This window comes from Micromys minutus (genome assembly GCF_963924665.1).
Source record: "Micromys minutus genome assembly, chromosome: X".
In the NCBI taxonomy this organism is placed as follows: Eukaryota; Metazoa; Chordata; class Mammalia; order Rodentia; family Muridae; genus Micromys; species Micromys minutus.
The window spans coordinates 100674129-100693840 of NC_137970.1; the positions used below are offsets into that span (position 1 = coordinate 100674129).

The 19712-nt window shown below is 40.9% G+C and overlaps 1 protein-coding gene across 2 annotated transcripts in view; it reads left to right on the top strand.

The window, feature by feature from the left end:
- The first annotated feature begins 1529 nt into the window (after nucleotides 1–1529).
- OCRL (OCRL inositol polyphosphate-5-phosphatase) overlaps nucleotides 1530–19712 on the top strand; it is a 48097-nt gene continuing 29914 nt past the window's right edge. For both annotated transcript variants that reach the window (XM_080909999.1, XM_080910000.1), the window contains exons 1-5: nucleotides 1530–1603; nucleotides 4939–5018; nucleotides 8288–8326; nucleotides 18653–18763; nucleotides 19186–19272. In XM_080909999.1, coding sequence (XP_080766125.1) covers nucleotides 1542–1603; nucleotides 4939–5018; nucleotides 8288–8326; nucleotides 18653–18763; nucleotides 19186–19272 — 379 coding nt within the window. In that variant the 5' untranslated portion in view covers nucleotides 1530–1541. The remainder of the gene's footprint in view (nucleotides 1604–4938; nucleotides 5019–8287; nucleotides 8327–18652; nucleotides 18764–19185; nucleotides 19273–19712) is intronic.

The window sequence follows — 19712 nt, forward strand, 5'->3', positions numbered from 1 at the left end:
CCTCTCCACAGCACACACAGCTTGTCGGGTAGGCTCAAGCTGTCTACTAACTATAGGATATCCTGAAATTAATTTCCCCTTTCATGGTGTGAGGCAAAAATCAAATTTTATAATTTTACATGGAGAAAAATCAACATCCCCAGTATTATTTAGTGAAGAATAGATTCTTCCCTCGCTGATAGGAAATGACATATATACTGAGTATTAATCTTCCATAAGCTTATGGGTTTATTTGGGGGCTGTATTTTCCATTCCACTGACCTGTGTTCGCACAACAACTGAAAGGTAGTACTTTTGGTGGCTATCAACTACTAGAGTAGAAAAGTTAGAGGAGAGCTGCAGCTAAAGGGATTTCTTTGGAGGGAAATTCGGTAACCCAGATTCGATATCACAGAGCTCATAGTAGATGGCTGGGAGGAGGGGAGGAGAGAAAATGGAATTGAAAACATCATTCCAGAGAAAATATAAACAAGGTCTATATGGATTTTAAAAAAGTTAAAGGAGGGGAAGAAAGCTTGTAGCTTTGAACTTGGGGGGCCGTGGCTGAATGAAATGAAAAGCTAGTTTTGTCAGTGATTAGTAGCATTTTCACCATGGGCTGTATTAAGTAGGCCTAGACTAGACCTGTGCGCTTGAACTTCGCGTACTTGGAAGTGACCTGGGAAGGGTGAAAAATGGGGGAATCGAAGGACAGAAGGCTGAGATATGATAGAAGAAAGAAATGGGAAGAGAAAACACCTTAAAAGATGATCCACAGAAGGCTTCATAACCTTCAAAACCTTAAGGATTTGGGGGTAGGGGAACAGTCGGTTGTGGGCCCTATCAGTCCATTTCAACTGGTGTGGCAGTTTCTTCTCTCTGGGCATCTTCAAAGTCCTCAGATCCCTTCTAGGGTGTTGGAGATAGCAATTTGAAGTCAGATTGCTCCATAGCTGGACCTGCTTTATGGAGTCCCCAAGTCCTTCTAGTGTCTGGCTGCAGTTCCCCAGGTTGGCCGCAGGGGGCGAAATCTGCGGCGGCCTGGCAGGCGGGCGGGGGCGGGAGGCGCCGCTCTCTCTCCACTCAGACTCGCTTCTCCCGGCGCCCCAGCTCCCCGGCTGGCTCCCGGGCTCCCTGGCTCCGAGGCTCCCCGCGCCGGGTGGCACCGGAGCTCTTCCTCTCCGCCTGGGCGAGGCAGGCGGGCGGCAGGCCGCAGGAGGCGGTGTCGTGGAATCCGCTGGCAGTCCGCAGCCCCGCAGAGCCTGGAGGCCGCCCTGATGGAGCCGCGGCTCCCGATCGGAGCTCAGCCCCTGGCAGTATCCGACTGAGAGAAGGGGGGAAGGGGAAGGGAGGCCAGACGGGCTTGGGGCGCGGGTTGGTGTGCAGCATGTCCTGGGGCGAGCGGAGTAGGTAAAGGGGACCAGCTCGGGAGGGGACGCCAAGGGAGCTGAGGAGGGCAAACGGTGTGAGCCTGGCCCCGCGTCACCCCTCTTTGGCTGCGTTTGCAAAAAATAAAAATAGAGACCCTTGACCAGTGCCTACATATGGTGACGGGTTTGGAGATGAAGGGTCCCCTCCGGGAGCCCTGCGCCCTGACCCTAGCCCGAAGGAACGGGCAATATGAGTAAGTAACCTCCTGACTGCCACGGAGGTGAGAGCCTTCTTCTATAAACCTCCTTGAGCCTGAAACCGCAGGGAGCCACCCACCTTGGCTCAGCCGCAACAGGTTCACTGCTAGGTGTGAAGAGGGAGCACTGCCTGCGCTGGGGCCTCCCACCCCCAACTTCTAAACTGCTAAGTAACTCCAGGCCCTGGGGCTCAGTGGATGGATTCAATGGAAAGGGAAGCAGGAAGCCTGAGTTCTTAGTTCCTTCACCCTGTAACTGACATGTGTTGTGTAACCAAGTAAATCTGGCTTTCTGAGCCTTGGTTTCCTCTTGAGGTGAATAAAACCATAAACTGTCCTTTGGAGATAAAACTGGGGGGAAAACACGGGCAAAAGTGGGTTAAAGTAAAAGTGCAATGGAAATGCTATATTGCTAATGTTACAGACTTGTCCTTTTCCCATTCGACTGGCTCTACCAGTCCCCAGATCCTCTTTCTCCATTTGCTTGACGGCATTTGCATTAATTCACTAATGTGTTGGCGCAGAGCAGTCACAGTTGCACTGGACCGGACTGTTGGGAAGCAAAGTTAATGAAATGTGTAGAAACAACATGGCATTTGACATTTTATCAGGGCAGGTCGCCTCCAACTCTTCCTTGGATGGTGGCAGCTCAGTAAATACTGTTGACTGATTGAGCAGATTATTTTGATAAGCTAGCGCCACAGCTGCTAACCTTGCCCCCTTCCCTGCTAATGCTTCATCTTAAAAGTTTCCATGGTGACCATTTCATATCACAGTGCCCTGTCGCTGTATATGTACAGACCCCTTGGTTCACTGGTTTCTGAGAATAGCTTTTCCCCCAGTTTAACAGTTGATGATCACCTCAATCCTACCATCTCTTAACACTGGATTCTGCATGAAAAACTGTTTGTCCCGGGTTCTACTTTTAAATCCTCTGTCTCGAGCTGCCTAATTCACAAAGAAAAGTCCCACTAGCCTTGCCTGAACATAGCTGAAGCTACGGGTGCTGTTAATAACCTATTAGCAATTAGGTCTATGAAGTGGCTCTTTCCTAAATCCGGCTTGGTCGGCCATGTTGATGTGAGAAATTTATGTTATTTTCCATATAAATCCAGGAAGACTAGTTTAATAAGAGTACATTCAATAGAATAGTGGATTGAGAAACACAGTTCTTCTACCATGTGGCAAAGGCTGTAGGAATGTAAGCGGCACAAACCAGGAGATTCTGTGCATGTCGGTTTCCTCTTCTATAAAAATCCAAAGTTTTAGGAATTGAATGGCATAGCCACACTGGTGAAATAACCACAACACAGGAATTCGTTCCCCAGTTTAGTGGGTCTAGAACAATATCAAGAGAGCCAGCAGCTGGTCTTGGGAAAAGTAACTTGTCCTTTCTAAGCTCTTATACTAGAACTTTTAAACTTGGCAAGGGGAGGGCTCTTACCTATTTCCCCACAGAGAAATTAAATCCCTGTGTTTTGAATCCATATAACTAATAAGGGTATTGCTTGATGACTGTCCCAAGTGCATGTCATACCCCTTTACAGGTATAGACACTGAAGCTAAGTCACTTACTAAGAGTTACAATGCTGCATAGCTGAGATCCAAACCCATGTAGCATAGTTAAGAATTCCACAGTGGAAACGTCTACTTTTGTTTTCTCTGTGTAGCCATAGCTGCCCTGGAACTGACTTTGTAACCAGGCTGACCTCAAACTCCGAGATCTGCCTGCCTCTGCCTCCAGAGCACTGGGATTAAAGGTCTGCACCACCATGCCCAGAAGATAACTTTCTTTTGAACATTCACTGGAGACGCCTGATATATAATACAACTTAAAAGCCTCAAAAGTGTTTTGTTTTGTTTCGTTTTCTCTCTCTCTCTCTCTTAATGTCATCTCTGACCTAGGTCTCCAGAACTTTTTACATTTGGCCTTTTTGACTTAGAACTTGAAGCCTTTCACTATGTTTAGCTCTGTGGTTCTGAATACAGAGGAGCTTTTTCTTGAGACACCAAAATAAAAAAGGAGTGGAGAGGGTTGTTTTTGGAAACAATCAAATGTTTTAAAGTATTTATTTCTCCAAAGAATTTCATTTAAAAATTCACCTCTGTTTAAAGTGTAATTAAAGTTGTTCACTTGTCCAACTAGTAATCATTGAGTGTCTGTTAAACTGTAGACAAAACTGAATAGGGTCTTTGCCCTGGAGGAACTCCAATATAATAAATATAAATGCTGTTTCCGTGTTCTATTGGAAGGCCAGGCTAAGGGGATAAGACTACTGGTTCTTCTAGGGAATACTTGAAGAAAGCTTCACAAAGGACATGGGCATGGGTCTAAGGAAGAAAAGATACATTATTGATTAAAAAAAAAAAAAAAAAAAAAAAAAAAAAAAAAAAAAAACAAAAAAACCTCACTTGAAGAGTGCTTAATGTGGAGAAGACAGTTAATGCTTAAAATGTCTGTTTACCAATTAGGGTATGCCTTGATTCTGTCCCACTAGGAAGTAAAAAACAAGCCCAACCTGCTAGTGTAAGATCATGTGTTTGAGATCAGCCTAAGATATATAGTGAGTTATAGGCCAGCCTGAACTACAATACTGAAAACCTATCTCAAACAGTAATGTTTAAGGAGTGGGTAGAAGTGAATTTTGGAGTTTTGTATTTCAGAGCCAAATTTATTAGTGTTTGCATTAAAATACCAGCCTAAAGTTAGACACCACGGGACATACACAAAGGGTGTCAAGGCAACCCATTCAGGAATTTTGCTACATCTTCAGCTGCTAGTGTTTTTTTGGCTGGCCCAGAAGTGACTCTTATTTTTCTAGTCACTTACATGCATGTGTGAAAGAGGCAGCACCCTTCTTTGGTCAAAGACATGAAACTGAACATGAAAAGCTCATGATTGAGTTGTCTGATTCATTGAGTCAGTGCACATGAGTGTCTTAAATATGCTAGGCTCTACACTAAGCATTAGAAACACCAAGAGAGAAAGATAACCACAGTCCCTGCCCTCAACAAGTTCACTCAAGCTGTAGGTTCTTCAGTCTGATGTTCACAGTGTAGCTATATAACTTGCAGTGCATGCTCTTAAGACTGTGTTTAGGACGTGGACTATAATCCATTCTATGTGCATGTAAAGCAGTTTGGATGTTCAGGTATTGATCACCTTTTAACCCTTGACAACATCTAGCAATCATAATGCTCCGATCAGGTGTACTAGATGCAGCAAGTTTAATAAACACAGATTATATTTGTGTAGGAAGGCAGCAGTGTTTTATTGCTAAAGATTAGGCATTTTCGGGAGCTATTCGTTGATACATTCTTCTGTGTTCTAGGTTAATAATCCAGTTGCATGGGAAGGAACAGCATGTTCAAGATATCATTCCTATAAATAGCCACTTCAGATGTGTTCAAGGTACTTGCTTTAATGACTTAGCTAGTTTTATAAGGCTTCTCCATGGCCATTAATGCAGTGTGTAATGTCATACATATTCAAATTTGTCACTGCATGGAAAGTGAAATATATTACTCTTCGCAGAAAAGTTAACACTTCTAACCTGCCACTGAAAAGTGTTGTGTTTAAAAGTGCCAAAGAATTATGTTTTAAAATACATATGTATATATCACCTGTTTCCCTGGGTAGAGCTGGAGATATGTATAAGTAATCATTTATGCTGACTGACATATATGTGCATTTAAAGTACTATATTGGGCTTAACTAACATTGTGTCTGTTATAAAGGATTTGCACACATTCAGCACGTTGTTTCCAAAGTATTGGATTTAAGACATTTTGGTAACATGAAATACCAGACTGTGATGGCTCACAGTCAGTTCTGTTGGTTCTTAGGCCTTGACATTTGTGAATCATAGCTCTGGGAAAGAAATACTTGACCGAACACAGAAAAATCTTGTTTCATCTGCTACAGTGAAATTAAAAAACTGAGAGAGCTATGTGGGAGGTATTGCTTCCTAGACCTCACTTTGTTCTAGAAAGGAAGCTGATTACTAGGAAAGAAAATGTGTCATGTCTCCCAAAAGTCCAGTGCTTCTATCTGGCAGAAGCATTCCTCAACCAGGAGAGAATATTGAGAACTTGAGGCCCAACTTGCACAAGTGCTTACTACTCTGAACTTTATTTTTTTTTTTTACAACAGTAACATGCATGGTGTAAAAGGGTTGGAAAGAGCAGCAGTGCACAAAGCAAACAAGTCACCTTCATTTTCATGCTTAAGAGGCACTCACCATCTTTTTTTCCTTCTGTGCACATTATACATCGGTTAAGCAAGACTCATCCTCTCTAACATTTTTCTCTCGCCCACTTGCTGCTGTGTTATGAGTGTTTTCTGTGCTGCCAGTGGCTTATACGCTGTTTTATTTTATGAATGGCTTATAACCTAATTATTCCCTCTGGTTGACATTTGGATTACTGTTCACTGGTATAAATAGTAATGGGATGAACATCTCTGTACATAAATCTTCCCACATATCTGGTATTTGCTCAGGATTTAGCCCTGGGAGTGACTAGAGAGTCAGTGTGTATGAGTTTTAAGACAGCATGCTGAAAAGAAAACACAGGATGTGTTAAGAACTAAAAGTACTGAGCTGGCCATAGTGGCTCACACCTACTATCCCAGAAGGAAGCTGAAGCAGGAGGATTGTGGAGTCCAGGCCAAGTGTGAGTCTCAGGCTATATTTAGTTGTATAGTGAGACCCCACCTCCAACAAAAAAAAAAAAGTAGGAGGAGCAAAGAGAGAAGAAAGAGGGAAGGAGCATGAGAAAGAGGAGGGGGCACATTCAAATGCCTACAAGGAATAGTGTCTACAGTGTGTCAAAAACCAAGTCGGCAGTTGAGTCTCCTCTCTGTGGGAGATACTAAACCAGGCACCTGGTGCCATAATAGGTTTCTGCACTCATCTAGTTTTCGAGTGGAAGCCTTACACAAAGAGCCAAAGGCATGGCTGTTCTAGCATGCATTTCCAATTTGCTACTACTTTTGGGGTCTCACTTTTATTGTTTGTAATGAGAGGAGATAGCCAGTTAATAGACTGCAGTGGAAAACATGTACGCCATTGTTTCCCCCATGACAAATTGAAATGTTATGCCCTTGAGTTTTCGAGTCCTTTCCATTTCCTGACTTGCATATCTATTTGGAAACCTAATCAGTCAGAGTTTTATGGAACTAAAGGCTACTACAGAAGAGTGGTGACTAGAGACAACGTGTTCATAGCCTCGTTACTTCACCCTGCAGTGGATCTTAGTGAGACTCAGTTCGGCTAGTAGACAACACAGTGCCTTACCCTTTGCTTCTTTTGCCCCTGACTAATAGAGCCTGTGGTAGTATCTTGTGTGATGAGAGAGCAAAACAGTACAAAACTTCCCATCTGATCAACAGAGATCCTGGCTGATTCCAGCTCAGAATCAAGGGTTAGCCGTGAGGCTGTGCTCAAATCTGGGGAAGCCAGAGAGGAAAAGATAGGTCAAATTCAGATACCCGGGGCGCAAAAAAAAAAAAAAAAAAAAAAAAAGGAAGTCCAGGAAGACCAATGTGAAAAAAAAGAGAACTCTAAACTTGCAAACTGCTTCGTGCTGTCTTCTGTCTTCTTTTTCTTTCCATTGACACATAACATCTGTGCGTATTGAGGAGTACCAATTTGAAACATGTAATGATCCAGTTGAGATAATAACATTTCTTTGTATTGGGAACCCTCAACTCATCTAGTTCTTTTTAAGATCTGTAAATGTGTGATATACCTTAGTTACCCTGCCATGCTGGAAAACACTAGAAATGTAGTCCTCCTAGCTAACTGTACGTAACTATCCATTCCTCCCTCCCTCCTCCTCCTCCTCCTCCTCCTCCTCCTCCTCCTTCCTCTCCTCCCCCTCTCTCTCCCCTTACCTACTACTTCCTACTAGTCTCTGGTACTTATTTCCACTCTGGACTTCTCTGAGATCATTTTTTCAGCTTGCACATGTGAGAGAACATGCAATATTTGCCCTACTGTGGTTGACTTATTTCACTTTGCATAATGTCCTCCAGCTCCATGCATATGGCCAGCAGGACAGGATCTCATTCTTCTTGCCCTTCTCTGGCACTCCACTGTGTATTCTATACTATATCTTCCTTATACATCTGTCTGTCATCACTTCATGAATAGGGCTCCAGTTAAGACAGTACTGCAAGTGGCCTAAACTTCATGCTGGGTATGATACCTCTCAGACGCTCAAGGCATTCACTGAAGCCTAAGAGCAAAGAACTTTAAATATACTCCACTCTTAGTCTGCTCGGAGGCTTTCAGTCACTTCCCTGGCTTTCTCTAAGATCTGAAGAACAGAGAGCTAAGCTTTCCTTCACTTGCATGAACACGTTATTATGTTCCCTACTATTAAGTCGCCATCCCTTGCTTTTCTTTGAGGAGCTCCAGTTGGGTCCTTGATCAGTTTCTCTTCCTGTTTGTTTGTTTGTTTGTTTGTTTTTTAAGTTGAATTGCACCTACTCTTTATAACTTGGGGCTATTAAAATTCTTTTTTTAAAAATGTGTGCCAAACAAAAACAATCAAAGAATTCTTTAATGTGTTCTAAGACCCGGGGGTAACTGAGTAATGCTGTTATTTAGTTATGAAATTTGGTGGTAATGAGTGGTTTTCTCCTCGGTGATTCTGTTGTGTTTTTCCTCCTTTCAGAAGCAGAAGAAACTCTTTTGATTGACATTGCTTCAAACAGTGAGTATCTTTTGGAATGAAGTCGTTTTTAATTCTACAAATACTGACTTTAATACTTTACATTTAAGAAACTTCCAGGGCTGCATCGTATATTTTGCCATCTCATCCCAAAGTTGCCGTTTTCTTAAGGCATCCCTAAAAATTATCCTGATCTCTCAAAACCATTCCAGCTGAGCCTAAGAAAACACAGGTGGCTGCTAAGAATCTCTCCAAACCTCACCTGTGATAAGCTTTGCTGCTGCCGAGGAGCTGTAAGCTACTTGAAGCTGCAAACATTGTCTATCCTAATCTTTTTTCATCACTGTAGGACTGATTAATTTATAGGAAGAGCTAGGAAAATGCTTAAAGTGCTTGAGGTTTATGGGTCATTTTTTTCTTTTTTAGTTTGTGTGTGTGTGTGTGTGTGTGTGCAGACAAGCATGTGCATTTATGCATGTATGTTCACGAATGTGTACATGTGTGTATTAAATAGGTAGTATCTTTGGGTGTTGTGTACCTTTGGTTTTGAGACAAGGGAGTCACCAGCTTGAAGCTCATCAATTAGGCTATGCTAGCTGGCTAGTACACACCAGGAATCTCTGTGTCTGCTTCCTCAGCTTGGCTTTCAAGTATGCACCATCGCCAGCTTTTTTACATAGGTTCTGAAGATAAAACTCAGGTCCTCCTGTTTAACTGCAAAGCACCTTACTGACTAAGCTATCTTCCCAGCCATGATTAGAATGTTTTATAATTTGTATACATGATGTATATGAATATACATATATATATATATATATATATATTTAAAGTGAAATATAATTACATTCTTTTCCTCCTTCCCTATCCTGCCACCTCACCACCTCAGCCCCTGTAAAGGTCCCTCCTTCCCAGCTTCTGTCATGTCCCCCTACTCAAATTGATAACCCCTTTTTAATTATTATTGTTATTTATTAGGGTGCATGCACATGTGCGTAAATATGTAAATACAGCCTACTGAATGTTTCATTTTGTGTACGGTTTCAGAGCTGACCACTCTACTGGATAATGTATTAGAGGTTCATCTCCCCACAGGGGCAGATTCTTCCTCTCTCAGCATTCACTAGTTGCCTATTTTGTTGTTGTTGTTGTTAGCATCCAAGGTAATAGGTTCCATCGTGGCCTTTCAAGCATACATTTTAAATTGGTTCTCATCCCACACCAGCCTACCTTCTGACCCCCTTCTTCTCACTGCTCCACCTTCTGCCTGCATGTCACATTTTTACCCTGATTTGCCTCTCCTCAGCTTTCCCTTAAGCTATCTTTTCTTCTCTCATGCTCCCTTTTCCAGTCTCATGACCTGTACCCCTATACATATATGAATACTCATGCACTCGTATGCACATTAAGATGTAGGCTCTGCATATGAGAAGAAAACGTGCAGCATTTGCCTATCTGCATTTAAGATACTTTGCTAACACTGGCATTGTAATTTCCAGTTACACCCATCTTGCAAATGTCGCTATTCTGTTTATCTTTGTGGCTGGGTAAATGTTATCTTTTGACTATTATGTTCTGGAGTCTACTCCCACCTTGTTTTTATGTTTTTGTGTGAATTCATGATGCTTTCATCTATTCGGTGCATTATTTTGAAAGGCACAGAATCCATTAAATGGCTTGTTCTCTTTTTCTTTTCTTTGTTGAAATAATTAGTGCCCTACTTAAGCCCTGTTCCCTCAAGGCTTCCATTCATCAGAGAGAACATGGTCTTCTTTTTGCTGTTTCTGTCCTTTCGTATTTTTATGAGTTTAATGCAAATCACTGACTTTCTGTGCAAGATGTTCTTTGTTTATCATCTAATTGTACTGTGCTCTGGAGAGGAGAAAATGGGCACTTGATTGCTACTGTGGCTACTGTGTGGTTGCTATGGAAAGTGTATCTGACCATACAAATCTAAATCAAATGGTTTACCTTATCTCTTGCTTGAGTCCTTGGATAAGCAGAATTTACCATTTAGCTTGGGGCTACAGGTTGCACATAATTTTATTTGGAGAAGATCTCTGCCCTTGGCACTATTAATGTGTACTAAATGTTTTTCTAATTTGGGTTTATTATTCCTTTCTTTAATCATAAAATATGAAAGTCTTAATGGCTGCTCCTAAATTGTTATGTAAACCTAGCTGCTAACTTCTGTTGCAGGTATCCAAAAGAGAAAATGACTTAGAATCAGTCTATGTTGTTTTGCACTTAGACAAAAGAAGACAAAAACAACAGCAGGCTGGAGATATGGTTCAGTTGATAGAGTATTTGCCTAGCAAGCAAAAAGCCCTGGCTCCACCCCCAGTACTCCATAAACTGGGTGTGATAGCTCACATCAGTAACCTCAGTGCAGCACAGGCAAGAAGGTCAGGAATTCCAGTCTATCCTTAAGTTACACAGTGAGTTCCAAGCTAGCCTGGGCTATATGAAATACTCTCTGTCTCCAAAACATGTTTTTGGTTTTGTTTTTGTTTTAAGGAACATAGGGGTCAGGGAGAAATCTCAGTGAGTGAAAGCATGTGTTGCACAAGACTGACAACAATCTGAGTTCAACTCCTAAAAAACAGTACCCCTTATTAATGGGCAAGACTGATTTTAATATAAATATATATTCTCTAGATATTAGTGGTAAACATCTTGAAAATAGTTTTTCTAGTTATAAAGTTCATGCATCTTAATTATGTATAATTGTGGCAATCAAAATGTTTTGAAGTATCGAATTAAAATTATTATGTAGAATGGGAGAGGATGGTTCAGCAATTATGAGCAAGTATTACACTTGCAGAGGGACCCAAGTTCATTTCCCATCATCCCCTTCAAGTGGTTCGCAACTACCTATAATTCCAGCTCTAGGGGATCCAACACCTTGTTCTGGACTCTGCAGAAGCCTGCATTCTTGTGCATGCACATTCATGTATGCCCTTGCACACACAAATAAAATCTTTGAAACTTAGCATTAATCTTGAGGTTATGCTGTAGCTAACATCTATATGTATTTCCTATTGTTTTAGTTTGTATTTCATATAATTGGAATCCTACATAGATTTGCGGGGGGGGGGGGGGGGGGGGGGGGGGCTTGTAAGGCTGAGAATTGAACCCGGAGGCCTGGTACCTGGCAAGCATCTGCTCTAAAGCTGAGCTATATCTCTACTGCTTTATTGATAGTTTTTATCATGGATTTTCACTTAGCACTTTACCATGACATTTCCCCTCTATCATTTAAAATCATTTTAAACATAATTTCATGTTTGTTGTTTGAAACAGGGTTCTATCTATCATAGGCGAGTCTCAAACTCTCTATGTAGCCAAAAATGACACTGAACACTTGACCCTCCCTCTACCACCCCAGTGCTGGGATTAATGTTTTGTTCTGCCATGCCTGCTTGTTTAAACATTTTTTTAAATTTATTTATTTATTATCTGTAAGTACACTGTAGCTGTCTTCAGACACACCAGAAGAGGGCATCGGATAGCATTACAGATGGTTGTGAGCCACCATGTGGTTGCTGGGAATTGAACTCAGGACCTCTGGAAGAGCATTCAGTGCTCTTTACCACTGAGACATCTCTCCAGCCCTTAAACATTTTTTTAATAACCAATATTTCACCATGCTATTTTGTCACAGTGTTATTAAGTTAGTTTCTTTATAAAATTAAGTCATCTTGAGGGAACATAATACAACTCTTTACCTCAGTCCTATTTTACAGTTCTCACTAAAACATTGTAGTTTCCTTTTATGTATCAAAATTTTAGGTTGAGATTTTCATGCTGGATGTGATTTGCTGATAGTGTGAAATATTTTTCCGTTATTTTCTGATTGCCTGCTACCATCATATAGAACTAAGAAGTCTTGGATATTTTATCCAGTCACTTCACTTTATTCTTAATTAGTTTTTGCTATATTTTTCCATTTTGGCAGTCTTAATTATCTTCAAACAACTAGTCTGCCTTATTTCCAGTAGCTAAAGCCATTGGCTTTGTTTCAGGTCTTACTGTACCTAACAGAATTGGGAAACCAGTATTAAATGATGGTGTTAACCCTTATGTGGCTCCAGGTTTCAGTGAGGATGTTTCAACTGGCATTTCCCAGTTAAAGACATTTTTCCCTGATGATTTGCTGACTCTTAAAAAAAATAAATTGTATTTAAACCAGACATGGCATGTACCAGTAGTCTGAATATCTGGCAGGCTTAGGCAAGATGATTGTGAATTCAAGGCCAGGGCTATATAGCAAGTTCAAGACCAGCCTGAGCCACATAGAAAGACTGTCACTCACAAAAAGAACAAAACCAACAACAAAAACTAAGCTTTTGTGGTTTCTTAAAATTGTGCATATATACTGAATTTTATTAAAATTTCTCCCTGCTTTTCATGGAAATGAATTTATTTTCCCTTTTTCTTTTCTTTATCTCTTTATGACCTTTAGATGAACTCTGTTATGCTAATTTTTAAATAGTACCCTACCTAGTTTATTCATTACTCCACAAATATTTGTTGAGTGCCTTCTATTTATCAGACCGGGTGGTAAATCCTACAGAATCATCAGAGCACAGCGGAGATAAGAGTCCAGCTTCTGGTTTCCTTTTTCCTTCTCTGCTTTTTGTTGCTAGAGCTACAGAGATGCCTGTAATTCATAAATGTATTCCATAAACATCTGAATACATTTTGGGTACTATGCACTGTCCTAAGCCCTAAAAATGCAAAAGAAAGCAACACACTCTTGGTGGTTCATGTATTTTGATGCACAAAATGACTGTTAGAAGGATTAGATGCTTACATAAATGTGGATTTAATAAATACTAACAAGAACAAGTGCAAAGAGTTTACAAGAGGGGTCACTAAATTAGGCAGTGTACTCAGTCAAGGCATTTACAAAGAAGAGACATTTATATTGGGAACAGAGAGCCTAAGAGACAGGCAACAACTGGAGAAAAAGAATGTTCCAGATAAAGGGGTTTGTGAGACTCCAAACTTAGAAGTACCCCAGCAGTTTCTGGGAAATAAAAGGCAAAGATGCCTGGAATAGGGCTTGAGCACCAAGACAACAGAGGCTAGGAACTCTTGTAAGTCACAGTGTTGACTCTGCATTTTTAGACCTTAAAATGAGAAGTTAAGGATTTTTATGCTGATAGAGCATCATTTGCCTGGAAGCAGAAAGACTACTTATGAGGCTGCTTTGGTTGTATATGCTAGAGAGTGTGGTTGTGATAGAAATGGAGAAAAGTGAGCAGATTTGATAGATGGCTTTGGAGGTCAGGTCAAGAAGAATCAGATTGGGTGTGAGAGGTAGGAGGAAGAAAAATGTCAAGGATGAATACAAGGTTTCCAACAGGAACTTTCATGATGATGATGATGCACATTTGCATAAAAATCTTGAAGATGGGATGGATTTTCCTTTGAGGGGACCATCAAGAATTCGTTTTTTAGAATATATTGTATTATTTGTGTCTACATTTTTATCGTTTTACTTACTCCTGAACATGGACTCGTCCACTGCAGAGTGGTTGACCTATCAGGAGCTACATCCTTAAGGGAAAACAGACTCTTCCTCCCTCTCCTACCAGCTGTCCATAGCTCCTTAGTTAGGAGTAGGGGCTCATGAACCCCTTTACACTTGATGCTAGAATGTTGACTGGCTGGTTTTTATAGGTCCTGAGAACATAGCCACAGTTGCTGTGAGCTCAAGTGCATTGTGGTCCCACCATGTCAAGAAGACAGTTTTATTTCAGTCCTCCTAAGCCTCTGGCTCTTGTTCTTCCACCCCCTCTTTTAGAAGGTCCCTGAGCATTAGGAAAGGACTGTGATATAGATGTCCCATGTGTGGCTAATCAGAACCACAGAAATGTAATTCAAAATAACAAATAGCCTCCTAGAGTTTTTAAGTTTCCTTCCGAAACTCCATAAGCCAGGCCTCCATCTTCTGCACAAGCTCCCTCAGAACAGCCCACTGAGCTCTCAACATTCAATGTCTTTCCTATTGTTCAAAATCTTTTCAAAATCCTCCCCTAAACATGGTCAGCTCTCACAGCAATACCCTACCTACTACATTGATACCAACTTGTCTTAGTTTGGGTTACTATTGCCACAATGAAACACTATAACCAAAAAAAACGACTTGAGAATAGGGTTTATTTGGCCTATACTTCCACATTGCAATCCATCACTAAATGAAGTCGGGACAGGAACTCCAACAGAGCAGGAACCTGGAGGCAGAAGCTGATACAGAGACTGTGGAGGGGTGCTGCTTACTGGCTTTCTCAGTCTGTTTATAGAACCCAGGACCACCAGCCCAAGTGACACCTCCTACAGTCAGCTGGGCCCTCCTGCATCAGTCACTAGTTAAGAAAATGCTCTGCAGGTTTGCCAACAGCCAGATCTTTTTGGAGGCATTTTTTCAATTGAGGTTTCCTCTTCTCAGATGACTATAGTTTATGTCAAGTTGACATCTCATACCATAAAACTAGCACAATATGAATGTGTACTTGTGTGCTTATTTCCTTTGGTTGCTCTGGTAGAAGTACAAAGAAGGCAATTAGTCGGATTATTGCAGGTTGGAATTTAGCCAAATAGGTACTGTGGGCAACCAGGGGTAAGGCAATTGTGGATTTTTGCAACAGACAGTGATGATGACATCTATTTGAGAAAAGGGGAAGTGAGAGCAAGAGGGGTTCCAAGGAGAGCAAATGAAGGGATTAATGGGGCCAAGGTTCCCCAAGGTCAAAAACAATTACAGAAAAGATAAGGAGCAGAGTGGCTAATAGTTTGATTTCTGTTGCATGTTAGGGGATGGTGAGGCAGTGGAGGCTAAGGTGGAATGGGAAGGCCATGGGGTGAAGAAGATGAAGGTGATAACTGGATGTTCTGTGCCAGTTTTTTCCCTTTTTTTCTTTTTTTTTCTTCTTTTTCTTACAACTTTATTTAAAAACAGAGACACATGTACAGATTTTAAAGGCATTTTGGCATAAAACTATATGAATATATTTTTGTCCGTACTTGATTCTTTTAAAGGTTTGATGGTATGCATTGAAATCTTACTAGTTCCAGTTTTTAAGCAAGACTGAATAATGGCAGGTGTTTGAGTGGAAGTAAAGTCTTAAGTATCAGGCATTGGATTCTGGATTCTGAGCTTTGTAGAGATTGATGGTCTCGTAGAGGAAGGAAGAAAAGGTGGTATAGCCTCAGGAGAAAGCAGTTTCCTGACAGGGATGGAGAGGGAGTCTATAGGAAGTATTAAACTGCATCATATTTAAGCCAGGCATGATAGTGCTTGTCCGTAGTCTCGGGTACATGAGAAACTGAGGCAGGGGGATCACTTGAGACCAGGAATTAAAATTCAGTCTGTGGAAGAAATAACCTGCATGGAACTAGTCAGTTCCAAGTTACATTTGCCTCCAGTTAATAATGTATTGTATGTTGGAATCCCTAAGAAGTATTTTTCTTGGGCTGGAGAGATGGCTCGGCAGCACTGACTGCTCTTCTAGAGGTCCTGAGTTCAATTCCCCAGCAACCACATGGTGGCTCACAACCATCTGTAAAGGGATCCAATGCCCTCTTCTGGTGTGTCTGAAGACAGCTGTAGTGTACTCGTACAGATAAAAATAAACAAATATTTAAAAAATAAAACAAAACAAAGCTTGTGAAGAAATCAAGCATCTTAAAATACCAGGCATGTCTATTATTTTTAAAAAGTATTTTTCTTAAATTACCAGTAGAGTCAGATGTAGTGGCAGGTGCCTATAATTCCAGCACTTAGGAGCCTAAGGCAGGATCAATGTTTTGAAACGAGCCTGGGCTACATAGTGAGACATTTCTGGGTTTTCTCCCCAGATTGTTTTTAGCATCCTGAAGTGGAGCACACATATCAGTATGCCCTAAAAAGCACCTCTGGGACTGGAGAGATGGTTCAGTTGGTAAACTGTTTTTTTGTCCAAGCATAAGGACAAGTTCGATCCCCAGAACCCATGTTTGAAAGGGAAAAAAAAGAGGTGGTGATAAGCATATGGATAATCCCTCACTGTGGAGGCAGAGGCGGGTAGATCCCTGCGTCTCACTGGTCAGCTCCCCTATACTATCCTCCAAGTCCCAGGTCAATGAAAGACCCTGTGTATCTTTTAAAAACCCAAAGTGGATAGATCCTGAGGCCTAACAACAGAGACTGACCTCTTTCCTTCTTCCGTGTATGCACACACGTGTAGGCATGCACACATGCACACAAATGGAAACCTCTAGTAATGTAATAAAGCCATGGTTAAGAACCACCAAGGGATATAAAGAATGTCAGGTGAATGCTTGCTGCCTGCAGAGGGCTGAGAGTTGGGGCTGGGTGGAAGAAAGGGGGAAGAGAAGACTGGCTCATGGAATAATTTGTCATATTTTTGAGCAACATGTTAAGAGAGCATCCAATGATAATTTGCAAGCAATTTCTGGAATCTTCTGGCCATTACATAGATGTATTTTATATTTACTAAAATATATCTTTCAAGAGTTGTAGAAAAGAGAGAAAATGTCCTTGTACTTGTATCAGATGGAGATGGCTTTGTCTTACCTATTTTGATTATAACTGACATGAGAAAGGGTGGAGTTGGATCCTGAGACTTTTCCAAGTATCTTTAATGCTGCTCCAAACTGACACTTGTGTCCCTGCCTTCGTTCTCACCTGTACAGTGGATCCCCTATTAAGTATGTTTTCTCGGGTCTTTTGGTTGTCTTTCATTTTTCTCCATTTTTATCCTTTTTATGATTCTGACCAGTAATCTTATTTTTAAAAAAGCACCGTGTTCTATAAAGATGGAAACAAAAGAGATAGAAAAAAAAGAGAAAAAAACCAAAATTCAGAACTATATTATTAAAATAAACTAGGACTTTTAATTCTATTTCCCTTTATTATTTATAAGTGTAAAAAAATCCTGTTCCACAGCCATTTATTAAATTCCTTCTATCTCTGAAATCTGCCATTACCGTCACCAGGAGAGTGGCCAGCTAACCCAGGACTTTCTCCATCCAAATATAAAAAAGTCTTGAATCATACACGGACATCCCTTCTATCTCCGACATCTCTGAAACCATTGGTTACTCTAGACTATAGAGAACATTGGGTAATGTGTATATGTGTCTTGCCGCTTGACTAAACTTATAGCTTTAGGAACACAGAAAAAGCAAGGTATATAATCAACCAACTAGAATAAGAATATAAACAAACACATAGGCTTTCTGGATCATAAAATCTAAATAGTTGAGTCAGATGATAATTTTAGGGCATCAGATAACAGTTGTACCCTTAAATGTCTAAGCCTGGGTCAAGAGAGATGGCTTGGCTGTTCTTCCAGAGGACCTGGGTTCAATTCCCAGACCCTCGTAGTAGCTCCAGTTCTAGAGGAACCCAATGCCTCTTCTGACCCCCAGGTGCACCACACATGTGGTGCACAGACATATATGCAGACAAAAGCACCTACGCATATTACATAAAAACAGTATTTTAATAATTAAAGAAACCTAAACCCTTGATAAATTTGCTTTGCTTTTTAAAAAAGGCATTACTGTTTTTAATTTGTACAGTGTTTGCATGCATCATGTATATGCACCATGTACATTCTTAGTGCCCACAGAGGCCAGAAGAGGGCATTGGATGCCTTAGAACTGGAGTTACAGAAGATTGTGATTTAATACATGGATGTTGGCAATCAAATTCCAATCATCTGCATCAAGTGCCCTCAACTGCTGAGCCATCTCTTCAGCCCCGGTACATTTGGGGATAGATTTGCAAGCTTATTCAAGATACCTGTGGTATTTTTCACTTTTGTTAATGAGGTACCAGTATGTCTTCTCAGAACACATCAAGCCAATCTCCCTTTTTTTAAAGTTAACTTGTAGATTTGATTTACGCTGAACATGACCATGTGACATCCTATAGTACCTTCATGCTTTAGAATATTACACAATCTGAAGTTAAATGGCAGGAATTTCCAGTCGGGGGATAAAAAGAGGATAAAGTTTGTGAATTTATCCTTTGCTAGAACTTAGAAATCCCTACATTGACATCTGAGAGATTGGGACATAAGAAGCTGTGGTTTAGTGTGCCTATTGCTAGTCTGCTTATTGACAGTTCATCAGCACTGTGAGTGCTTCCTGTAGGGTTTCTTCTCTGCTTCATCCCCTCCACCACTACAATTCCGGAGCCCCTGCTCTTCAACATGTGCTCCTTATTAAGGGTCTGAACTCTCTGTAATATGGACTGCCTTCTGACCAGAAAGTTTGAGAACATTTTCCCAATAAGGTATTAATAAAGCATTTTATCCCATAGCTAGGCATCTGTGGATTTAATTCTTTTTAAAGGTGGCTGCAAAATTCGGGTACAAGGAGACTGGACCAGAGAGCGCCACTTTGAAATTCCTGATGAAGAACGCTGTTTGAAGTTCCTCTCAGAGATCCTTGGAGCTCAGGAAGGTAACTCAAAACAATTTCCTTTCCACAATTTCAATGGGAGTAAAATGTTGACATGCTGATTCAGAAGCAGGTAGCCATTAGCAAAGCCCCACCCCCACCCCCACCCTGACTCTTGGGCTCTGATAGTTCTTTTTTTTTCCCTTCAGGAATGAGCCCAGGGATAGATTAAGGAACAAGTCTATCCAGCTTTAAAAAGAGAAAGTCAATGGCATGGCATGCAGTTTACTGCAGCTGCAGCCCCCTCCTTCTGCCCAGAATGACTCAGAGCTGTTGGTATTTCCTTAGTCTCTTCTATCCGTGTTTTTTTTTTTTCCCAAAATTCTGCTAACTATGCATTTAAGGACTCCGAATAAATGAATAGTTTTGGGTTGTAGTTTAGTGACGGTCTTCCCAGTTTTCTGACCTAAATCTTGTCTTTCCAGCTCAGTCACAGCTTCTTGTTCCAGAACAAAAAGACTCATCTAGCTGGTACCAGAAATTAGACACTAAAGATAAATCTGCTTATTCAGGTATTGGAAAGACCCTTTCATCTCTGGTTACTTTGGTCATTTTTGAGCCAGTAGATAGTATTAGTTGAGATGACTTGGTTTTGAGGAGTAACCATTGAATCCATGGCCATGGAGAGATGCTCACTCCTGGTTTTCTCTGTGGTATGGTAGCTCTTTCTGAGCCAACTTGAAAAAAAAAAAGTTTAAGTACAGACTTCATTGCCAGACAACCTAGGTTTGAATGCCAAGTCTGAAACTTAATAATTGTGTCATCTTGTTTGTGTGACTCAACTCTGAACTTCTGTTTCCTTCTCTACAATGTAGAAAAAAATGTCAATGTTACCTACCTGATGAAGGTATTGAAATGTAAGGAAGGCATATGATATATAATCCCCTCTATAAATGTTGGCTTGTATTATTCAGGTTCCAGATCGGTATAACTTTCTGTCATTACAGTTAGT